The sequence below is a fragment of the Cryptomeria japonica genome, chromosome 5 (assembly GCF_030272615.1).
Source record: "Cryptomeria japonica chromosome 5, Sugi_1.0, whole genome shotgun sequence".
Classification (NCBI taxonomy): Eukaryota; Viridiplantae; Streptophyta; class Pinopsida; order Cupressales; family Cupressaceae; genus Cryptomeria; species Cryptomeria japonica.
Window position 1 is genome coordinate 250068025 of NC_081409.1, and position 12024 is coordinate 250080048.

General features: G+C 36.7%; 1 protein-coding gene across 1 annotated transcript in view; it reads right to left on the reverse strand.

The window, feature by feature from the left end:
* LOC131051454 (L-gulonolactone oxidase 5-like) overlaps positions 1 to 1557 on the reverse strand; it is a 1939-nt gene extending 382 nt beyond the window's left edge. Inside the window, exons 1-2 of the mRNA XM_057985978.2 lie at positions 623 to 1557; positions 1 to 517 (exon numbers count right to left, since the gene is read on the reverse strand). The exon at positions 1 to 517 is cut by the window's left edge and continues 382 nt beyond it. Of these exons, the coding sequence (XP_057841961.2) occupies positions 1 to 517; positions 623 to 1544 (1439 nt within the window). The 5' untranslated portion in view covers positions 1545 to 1557. The remainder of the gene's footprint in view (positions 518 to 622) is intronic.
* Between the last annotated feature and the right edge of the window lie 10467 nt (positions 1558 to 12024).

The following is a 12024-nucleotide window of genomic DNA, read 5'->3' on the forward strand; positions in this document are numbered from 1 at the left end:
TGCTCTATCTCTTCATATACATCCTCATTCCACTTGGGCGTACCGGCTTCTCTTGGCCGGTAAGTTACGATATCCATCGCCACTTGATCCTCACTGGGTCCAAGGTATACCTCGGACTTCTTAATAGACCGAATGTATATTTTATCTTGGTCACACATCCTTTGGGGATTCAAATCTCTTATTTTCTTTACATCCACAATGGCTTCTCCGAAACTAGACAAAGGCACTCTCAGTTCCACGTCAAAATACAAAGATGTGTGAACGCGACGGTCCCAGTTACATGTGCTCTCATTTCTATCTAAATTTTGTGTAGGAATACAGTTTTTATCCTTTTGTTTAGGGGCTTCTTCGCATTCACCAGATGCCTGCATGCGATGATCGAAACCGACAACTGGGTAACCAGTGAAGCGTTTCCCCTCATTCAAATACCCGCTGCCATTCACCGCAGCTTCAATTGTTTGGTTTCCAACCAGGTTGCAAATTGCATCCACGTCTGCTTCTGCCTGGATTGAATCGACTGAAAAGGCAATGGAAAACCAAATAAGATGATCGATATGTACTGTATAATAACAATACTATCGTGGGAATGAGTAAATAGATATTTAAATGTTAGAACACTCACCTTGATAAGCACTTGTTTCGATGTCAGCGACTGTGGTGGGAGCACCAGTCATTGCGCTTCTGCCGTCTCCTGCAACATCAACAGAAACTCGATCTATGGCACCAAAAACGGCTTTCCGGTGTGAAGGAAGCCATCTTAGATCACCAAATCTGTGAGCTCTGAGAAAACGTTCACCTTCATTTTCCAGATCGTAATCATCTGTCACTGAGACAGAAACCGATCGTTTGAACATGGGCTGCAAAGTGAATGTTATCTCTGAAATCGCTCCGAGCGTTCCCAGAGCCAACTTGGCGGCCTTGAGATCTTCGTCTGCTTCAGTGAAAGTTATGATCTTTGCGTAGCCTTGGGAAGGAGAGGCAGGCACTACGATTCTCATTCCCACCACGTATTCGTAAACTCCGCTGCCTTTCTCGGTGAGCCCACTGCCGTGGGCTCCGGTGGAAATAACGCCGGCTGCAGAAACTGAACTTATGTAAGTCATGGCGGGCAGAGCGAGGCCATGCTTTGCAGCTGCTTCCATCACGTCTCTCATGAGCGTTCCGGCTTGGACAGTGATTGTCATGGCCCTTCTATTCACTCCAATGACGGAGTTATAGTTTTGGGTCGAAATGATGAGTCCTTTGCTCTCCACACAGACGAGCTTTGAGATGCTGTGAGAATGTCTACTCATGACTCTGATCTTCTGCTTGTTTTGAACAGAGTGGGCAACAGCACGGAGGAGTTGGGGTTCTGAAGTAGGCCATGCCACACTCGCCGCCTTGCAAATGGAACGGTCCTCCCATAAGCCCATGTAATTGAAGATTTGACACCCATGGCTTGTGCATTGCAGTGAGGGAGCAGGAACACACGCTCTTACTTTTGCGTCTGTGCTCAATGCTGGAGTGAAATACAAGATAAACAAAACCAAAATGCGAATCATCATGTTTGTTTTCGCAGTTTTTCCAAATGGGAGAGCAATTTGGTTTGTTCCTATCGGACTCAACCTGTTTATATATCAATTATGGGTCGGTAAATCCTGGATTGAAACCGCCTCCAAAAATTCCTTGTCAAACACTCTTCTCCCTCAAATTACGTACGGAGACTAAAGTCTTTTCGAAATTGCCTTGTCAAACAATCTTTGTAAGTAATACTGCTGGAAAAGTAGTCAAGAAAATGGAATTAGGCAATTAGGCTCTAAATAGCACATACGTTGGGCCCATACCTTGCACCCTTATTGTTAGTTGAATCGGATCACTTTTAATTATGTTAAAATTCAGGGCAGCATCCAATTAACTCCCCTCTTTGTCACTAAGTAGGGTCCTATAGGTAACATTGGGCAGGAGTCATTCAGTTTTCTCAGTTACTTCATGAGGGGATTGCTTGATGGTGGTCAACAATGTTGAGGCAAGGAGTTTCAGTTGGGATGTGCTTGTGTTACCTAGTAAACCTCAAAGAAGCTTCATTCAATGAAGTGGGCGTTGTGTGTTGTTTGACCATCGAATGGTGTGGAAAGTCATTGGAATGAGCAGGAGGCAATGTGGCGGTATGGTACCAAAAAAAAGTAGAAAGCAGCCCACATATTCCTATATCTACTGGATCTGCAAACGTAAGCAAACAATGTGCTAAACAACAAAGCTACCACCAGTAGAGGTCATTTAACCACAAATTCTGAAAAACAGTGACTATGAATGAAGTGTAATGCTAGAATATCATACTCCCATGTGCCAAAGACCATGAGAATACAAGTCGAGGAGCCCAGGAAATATAAAACACAGTTCGATTAACAACTAGGGAAGCACAAATAATATAAGTGGAAGTTGTGTGGTACCGTGTTGGGCTGGAGGGGTATAAGCTATGTGATCACATCTCAGAGTAGATCTATTATGAAGTTTTCTCGCAATCAATGGATTCCACAACAAGAGATCACAATTTCTTGTCTATTGATTTAAGTTGCTTGAAACCCTCGTAAAATAGCTCCCAATCAATGGATATTACACCAAGAGATCACAATTGCTTGTCTATTGATTTAAATTGCTTGAAACCCACGTGGAATAGTTCCCAATCAAACCATTCACACTTAGTGATAACACGGCCAAGGGAAAGCCTATGAGCTGAAGAAAATAAAATAAACATACAAAAATTTGTTGCACTACAATTAACTGTTAACATATATAATTCTTGTATTCTTTCAAATGATCACAAAATTGGTCAAAATGATTACAGACAAAGAATTGCATTACAAATTGCTTCTTTATATAGAGGTCTTCAACCATTTGAAGAGATTTGAAAACTAGAATTAGATTACTTAAAATAGCAATAAGAGCTAATAACAAAATCATTTAGTACAAGTAGAGATATCCTCACTTAGATTATCTTTAGTTTTGTAAAATATATAGTTGGATCTAATTTTAATATCTATGCAAAATCATAGTTTTGTTCATGCAATGTGGGAGAGGTTACAAACTGTTCCAACTTGAGCCAGGGCTACAAGGAAATAAAGGCCATGGTTTGTGGATTTTGAACAACAAACAACAAACACAAATTGCAAAAATACACAGACAGTCTTCCATTCAAAAGAGGTCTTTCTCAAAGACTTACAAAACTTTATTTTGGCTCAATTACAGAGCACCGAAACACTATTATATAGAGTTTGCATATATAAAATAGATCTGCATACAAATTCCTCAACTAGTCCTTTCACTCAACATAAATTATGTTGAGTGATACTTTACTGGATTTATAAAAGTCAACTTTCCAATTGCATGGACAACTCCTTAAATTAAGTAATTCAAACTATGCCTAAACTAGGTGCTTTAAAAATAACTGTGCATGGCAATCAAAGTGAATGGTAGCATGGTGGTGAGGCTCATGCATCACTTCACAACATGATTTAATAATGAAACCCACAACTCATGCTTGCAACAAGTGTAGATTTCAATAGTTTCAGCGACACCTAAGGCTACCACATGACTTCTCTCACCCAGCTCAAATACAAACCTTGTTGATCTGAGTAGGGAAAATAAGCTTGAAAATGATGAATATTAAAAGAGAAGGGATCCCACCACTAGGCAATCTTCCAACAAAAGAACACCTACAAAAAGTTTACCAAAAATGACAAAATGGGTAAGGGGCATTCAACCCTCTGTTGTGTTCTTTCTTTTTTGCCAAAAAAATCTATAAAATATAAAAAATTTGTATCAAATGGTACAATAGGTAGAAAAATCAAAAAAAAAATGAAGTTACAATTTTTTTCCAAAAGAGACCTCTTAGACTCAATGGTAATGATGATTTTACTTCATGACATTATTGAACACACCATATGACTGAGAGGGGGGGGTGAATCAGTCTAGACCTCAAAGTACTGTACTTCTAATCTTTTAAACTTTGATCACAATTAACTTATTACTGCAATTATCAAACATGAAAGAACAAAGCATAATAAACACATCAACACAAGATTTATGTGGAAAACCCTAAATACGAAAAACTACAATGAGAATAACACTCACACTATGAATAATTGATTACAATATTTTAGGCTCAAGGCCAAGGAGATCTCTGCACGAGATTGGACTTGCAAGACTAAGCTGCACAACCTTAGGGCAAGCTACAAGGGACTTGCATTACTGAGACTCACTATCTTAGGACAAATACAAACGATTACACAAGTTGCCAAAAAGAACACACTATCTTCTGATAGGTAAAGAGAATAGACGAATTAAAATGAACAAGATCTCCTAACGATGAAATTATCCTTGAACCACTATGCCAAGTAACCAATATCCTGGCAAACAAATCTAACATCAACCACTATCACTTTGAAAATATCATCATCAAAGCTCTTCACAAACTGATTTTCGCACTTCTACTACACCAAATATGCTTGTACATCATTTTCATTTACTTCACATCAATTTCCGCACATTCCATACCTCAACTCATACAACCACACATCTATATATACAAGATCATTCATTAAAATTGTCAACTAGGTTGGCCACAGTTAGAATATATAATATTACATAAATTAGGCCACTCAGACCAATAACATATAATGCGGTCCACTCCAAGAGATAGAGGGGACCCAAAAACATAACAACACATCCTTCTAAAATGATTCCAATGAACTGCACACACTAACAGATCCTCCAAAGTCGATATCAAAGAAAACGTGTACATGATAAATAAAGCACGCAAACTAGTTAGCACAAAAACATCCTCCAATACAAAATACACAATACAAATCCACACACCACAATGAGACCCATATCAGCATCCAAACTCAATCTCCAATGCATATTTGGACCAAAATAGGATGATGCAAATAAGATAAACTGACTAGGTTAGCCAGAACTCAACACTGATGGTATGATGAAAGAATAAGTATCCGGTCAACTACTGAGAGGGGGGGGTGAATCAGTAGATAGAAAAACTGATACAAACTTCACCAATCTCAAAAATCACTCTCTCAAAGTAAACTTAGAACTATCAATGTAATACCTTTGTCAAGATAAAAACTCATAAGATAAACCCGTTGACTGTTACAACAAATTAACAGTAATAACTTCTTCATTTCTCAATGCTTCCGGTTATCATGACTTATCAAATTAGTTAAATAGTTAAGTAAGTCAACCATGAAAACATAACCACAAAAAACTTCACCACTTGACACAAATATTTTTGACGTGGAAACCCAAATAGGTAAAAACCACGGTGAGATGAGACTCACACTAGTACATTCGGGTCAAAATTTCGACGGCAAATTGTCGGGATTCCGACAAAATTTCGTCGCACTACCGACAAAAAAAGTCGTCGAAAACTTTTTGTCGGAAGTTCCGACTATCCTTGTGGTCGTCGCAATTCCGACATCACCTCCAACCTTTCCGACGGCCGCCATGGATGCTCATACCCCGAAAGAATACAGTCGCGATCTCGGCCTATCGTCGAAATTCTGGCTCCAAAGGGTAAAATTCCGACAAAGGAGTGTCGTCGGTTGCACAGCATCCTCATTATGACGGCCTCCAGGAGAGTTCCGACGAGGATGCTGTGCATCTGACGGTACTCCTCTGTCGGAATTTTACCCTTTGGATTCAGAATTCCGACGATAGGCCAATTTTTCGAAAAAAAAAAATTTATAGAAAAAGATTGACATTGGTATCTCTCTTCTACCTCTCTTCTCTATCCCTCTCTACTATCTCTCTTCTCTCTCCCCTCTCTAGGTCTCTTTCTCCATCCCTCTCTTCTTCTCTCCCTCTCTACTTCTCTTTCTCTACCCTCTCCAGGTCATTATCTCTTCCTCTCACCCTCTCTCTCTCTCTCACCTCTATAGGTCTCACCTTCCATTCCTCCATCATTACCCATGTTGTCAAGTTGCAAGATATTTACCAAAGTACTTGGTTGCTAGGGTTGATTTTCTTAAGTGTTGGAGTCGGAGTTAGATGAGACCTGCATCATTAAGTTGTATTAAGTGATCAAGTCACCAAGATCTCAATTGTAAACATGACTAGGTTCTAGGGTTTTAGGGTGGCATAGATCAAGATTGAGGTATGGTGGTCAAGAATTACCTTCCAATGACAAAACACATCCAAATGATGAAGAATGAAGGCGATGAACTCATAGAAGTTTGGAGGAGATAATTTGACTAAGTTAAAATTTTGTTTAAGTCATGGTCATGATACTAGCTTTCTCATCAAGAGCAATTTCTGCGAATGAACCCTAGAAATGTGCCCATGCTAGAGAAGCAAGAATTCCAATAAAACCTAAGGCAATGCTAGTAAGGGGTCAAAATTAAAGAATTAGGGTACAAAAAACAAAATTTGGCTAAGTCGAGATGTTGCTCAAGGATGACCTAAATCATGGAGTGTAAATCAATCATGAAACATGAGAATGGATAGGTCTTGACCCAAGCAATGTAAGTCCCCCTTGTGATTCCATTAGATATCACATCACAATCATTGAGTCTATCTGCAATATAAAGTCAAGACCTGACTATTGGAATCTTGGAGTCATCCCATTTGATCACGTAGTTTAGCACTTGGGAGGATTTTGTTCAAGAGAGGATAGAATACTTAGTATTTTATTTTGTGTTGCATAGTGCATAAAAAACACATCAACAGAAACCATTGAAAGGTTTGGTTAAAGCCTTTGAATCACAATCTCTACGAGAAGCTATCAAGAGTGCCCCAGAATTTGGAAACTTTAGTATCCAAGAACATAATTCATAAGGCACCACTTTTAGAGCAACCAAAGAAGCCTATCAATGTAATATTTTATTTACCTTGAATATGTTTTATCCTAAGTGTGATATTCCACTATTAAAAAGCTTAATTAGGTACTATTTTTACTTAGGTAGAATAAGATAATGAGTTGCACATTCTCCTTCTTTGATTGAGATTCTACTTTTTCCTTGTCACAAATTTGGAAACTTGGATAAGCAATTTCTTTTTTTGGTTTTCTACCTCTTCATGATCCTCATGGATTTGGCATCTTGGAAGCTGTATATTGTAGGTTTTTCCTCGATTAACATATCAAATGAAACTATTGTGAGCTTTCATATCTTAACATACCAAGGGCTTAAGTTTGGGGACGATAGGGGGATGACGAAGGGGGCAGGGTGGGATGCAAATATATATACAACTAAAAATAATAATTATAAAAGAATGTGTATAGAATAAGTATAACAACTGTAAATAAAACTTTGCCACACTATGTAAATTTTACAATAAACATTAAAAATATGTCAATGATTGCATTGAAATTTGAACATTAGCAATGGTGGTAGAGTTTTGGAACTTTGGGAACAAACTAAGAATAAGTATAAGAATTGCAGATGAAACTTTGGCATACTAAGTGTTTAAACTAGTCAACATAAAAAAAATGGAAACGATTGCATTAACAATAAGAATGGTGGGTAGAGGTTTGGGGTCAATGAGTAGTGCCCCTTGTGGGGGGTTTGGGGCAGAGCCCCCATCAAGGTTAGGGGGCATTGCCAAACCTTTAATACGGATGACATTTTCACAACAATTTCACCATTTTTGTTTAGAATTGGAGTTTCTAATTGGGAGCCATGGGAGACTCATAGGCATCCTCAAGATGGTCAAGAGACTCCTTGGAGTCCCTAGGACGTCCCTAAGTGGTGCGGCAAGGGGATGTTTCCCCTAAGCATTGCATCCTGAAAAAATAGGGATTTTGGAGGGGGGGAAGGGGTCCCCATGTTTCAATGGTTTCAAAAGATTCTAAGTTTTTTTTTATCTTGTCATAACAAAATATACTCCTCTTGCATCCTTGGATGATTTGAAAATTGAAAACAATTTGACAAGAAAAAACTAACTTCTAAAGTTTAGACTTAGTTTTCTTTTTTTATCCAAGTCACTACAACATTTCAATGATCAAAGTAGCTTTTTTTTTGTGGTTTCGAAGCATCCAAAAGGCTTGAGAAATTCAATATTATCTTTCATTCCACCAAAATTGGAGATCAAGAAGCATGCTCACAAACAAGGATTTGTTTGTAACTTAAGGCAATCGACTAGTTTTTGGGGCATTTTCAGGTCTAAAGAACCTACCATTGTGTCAAAAAGGCCCATAAGACCCCATTTTCATCTAAAACTTGTCTCTTTTGGTTGTAGAAGCATTTAAGGAAAAAAAAATCACACAACCAATGATATGCCTATACCATACATATTTGAGTTAAAATAAAAATAAAAAATTGACAAGGTTTGGAGACCATTGAACAATTTGGGAGATTGCTAATACATACACTCAATTTATAAAGTCTCAATTTTATGTACTTAATCTTCAAGAGGCCTATACAAAAGCATTTTGTAATTGCGAACTAAGATAAATTTCCTTTTTTGGCAGTTTTCATCATGGATTATGGTATTAAATTTCGACATTCTATTGTCAAGATAAATTCAAAGAACCATTTGTACTCGAAACAAGGGATAGTGAAAAATTACATTATGTAGGATCTCCTACCCTATCTCATTGAATTCATTCCTACACCAAGTGACTATGAACAAAAGCGTAGGTATTTAACAACAATGACATGGTCCATGGACTAGTGATCCTCCTCTTGATACTCCATCTACAAATGAGAACATCTCTTATACACGTTGCTAATTCAGAATTAAAAGTTGCTTCTTCTAGAACTTTCCATGATTCTTTGCAATAGGATTATATGTCTTCTAGATTCACCCCACTAGGACACATTCCTATCAAGCATCTTTACTTTTTTGAAAAGTAGACCACATTTCAGATCTAGATGACACCATAATGACTTTGATTTCCTCTTGCAAGATATTCCTCCATCATGTATTGCTTCATCGAAGTTCAAATTTGCTTCTTCAAGGGCTCTCAATGATTCTCTATATAGGATTCTTCATGTCTATGAGATCCACTTCATTGGGAGGCCTACTTAAACATTTCACATCTATTTGTGGACTCTCACCTTTCAAATATTGATGAAACAATTGAGAATATTTGTCTTCTCATTGATGACAATGCCCATCGAGTTACATCATCTCCCATTGTAAATTCACTTGTTCTATCCCCACCATATCATGCAACATGACACATTCTATTTCACATTAATTAAGGTCTCACACTTCAATTATTGTAGTCCCTGAATCTTCTATGGAACAATCACAGCTTAACATCAACATCAAGACACATGAGTCGCTTCAAAAACCATACATCTGAATTCCTTTCTACATTCCACTTGAATGGGAATTCAACAATTTGACAACTCAAGATTTCCATATTGTGAAAGGAAGGTGCATCATTTGTTGCAAATGAACCTACTACAACATTCACCATTCAACATTTTGCATTGCTTTTCTCTCTTCTTTGTGGAGGCACCAACTTTAGGGGATGGGGTGGGTCTATATTATCCTTCACATATGTCACTTGGGATGGAGTTTTATCCTATGGATTTTCTAGTCTCTACTTCGAGAGGGTACACTCTCTTTATAATTTGGGGTTATTTCATATTTTACATGGATACCTAACCTTGTGACCATTTCTTCTTACCTCAATTGCACTTAAGGGGGTGTGCCAATGTACCATTTTATTCACCAAGTGGATATGTTTTATCGTAAGTATGATATTGCATTTGTTTGTTTAGTTTACTTAAGTAATTTCTTTTAACTTGAGATAATGACTTGCACATTCTCCTTCTTTCATAGGATTATGTTTTTTTCCTTATCCTCAAAAATTTGGAAACTTGGATAAACAATTCCTTGTCTTTTGGTTTTCTATCTCATCCTCATCTTCATCCTCATGGATTAAAAATCTTGGATATCAAGTAAAGATATTATGGACTTTTTCATTTTCTCTCTTATGAAATCAACTATGTTATGCTATTTTGATTTTATTATCATTTATATTTAACAATTTTAAAAATGTTATCACTTACATTAATTTCTAGGTTAATATTTATTTTGTAGATTCTAATAGAATTGAATACCATACCCAAACAATATCTAGTATGAACTAGTTAGTTACAGGCTAGGTTCCAAGCGTACTTGGTAACACAATTTTTGGGCTTGTGTTTATTTATGATTTAACGATTGATGCATCTAGCTTTGCTACGCATCTACTTTGAATACAATGAGAGGGTGATTTTATCTAAGCCAAGAGATCCTGCTATCTAATATCACCCAAGAAAGATACTGATATTTTACCTTGGAAATATAAGCCTTTTGTAAGTATAATTCAATGAATTGTGATAATAACTTAAAACGAAGTGAATTAAAATTTGATTGAGTTCCCCATTGTATTTTAACAAATCACCTAGGAAGATGTTCATTCCTAACAATTTCCAATTCTCTTTCCAAAAGGATGAAAAAGAAGAGAAAGGAACTAATTAATGTTGTTGGGACAAAATTTAGAAGACCTATGTTTTGTGTCTGAAAGCTACTAGCCTAGAGAGCATGGAAACAATCTGAAGTCATGGGAGAGAGTTTCAGTTCTATCTCCAGAAATTATGTCCAGTACTCTTGTATTGAATTTCTAAATCCTTCTAAGTTTAAATGTTCACGAGGAAACTCTAAAATTTTAATAAAATACATAAATGAAAACCAATTTTGTTTTCATCGGAATACTTTTGAAAATCACATCACCTCAGTAATTGAACTATAACAATGAGATTGCATACAAAGTGCAGGTTTGCTATGAAACATGTTAAAAGGGTTAAACTGTTTCAATTAATACAAACACTGGAACTATTAAACAATAATAGCTTGTTGGTAATCAAGATTTTGGACTATACCCACATTTTACACCTTTTCATACAGTTACAAAGAACATAGAAAACATGTATGTGGAACTAAATATTCCAACATATGTAAAAATACAACAATCTAAATAAGAATGGGAAGCATGTGGAGAGTGGTTAAGACATGCATAAATAAAAGGAAAACAAAAATCTCTCAATGTGTATCACAAACAAATCAAGGAAAAAAGCTTTTAGGTAGGGGACCAATATGATCATAAAAATTTCAAAACTTCCAAAGTATAGAGAATTTGAGATTTTACAGAAAATGCGCTAATTCAGCTTTATTCATGATGAGGCATATTCACAACTTTTGCAGTCGCACCATGGTGTTATTCGTGTTGGCTTTGTTGGACCCTGCAATTAAGATTCAATATACGTACATTATTCAATAAGATTAACTGTGCAACATAATGAAATATTGAAAAGTGTGTTATCTTATTGAGCTTCGCTTTGTTTCGAGAATAGTTTAATATTCTCTACTTAACAGCGCCAACCACGTGAAGGTGGAAGCTCATTTGGCCCCTCCCCCCCCCCCAACATCACTCTAAATTCCCCGTTAACATCTAACATTCATCCATTATTAAAATATAACATCCATTCATTATCACATAACGCTCATTAACACATAAAATTCATTAACTTTCATTAACACACAACATTCATCAATAATCATCAACACATATCATTCATGAACATTCATTAGCACATAATTACATTCATTAACACATAAAAATCAGTCATTATCAAATAAGGTAGATTAAAATCATTTCTTTCTTTGTTTTTTTTTTGAAGCTATGTAAAGTCTAAGTGGAGCATCGTCTTCTTCATCATTTCCCCCATCTTCGGATGTTCTGCCCTCTTCTCGTGCTCTTGATGTATGCCTAGTCCTATACAAAGGATGAGGATGCTGAACCAAAGGGGGGTCCTCTGCAATAACAAAGAATTGGGTTAAATTCAAAACATTTTTTTATTATTGTTACAAGTATTTCATTAATTTAAAGAACACAACCGTTACACTCTTTACCTGATGGGGCCACATCATTTTGTCTAGCCTCAACCTCGACATGCTGAACACCCTCTAGATCCTCTGGAGTTGAAATATGAAACGTTACATTAATCAATGCACCAATTGCAATTAAATTTGTTTAAA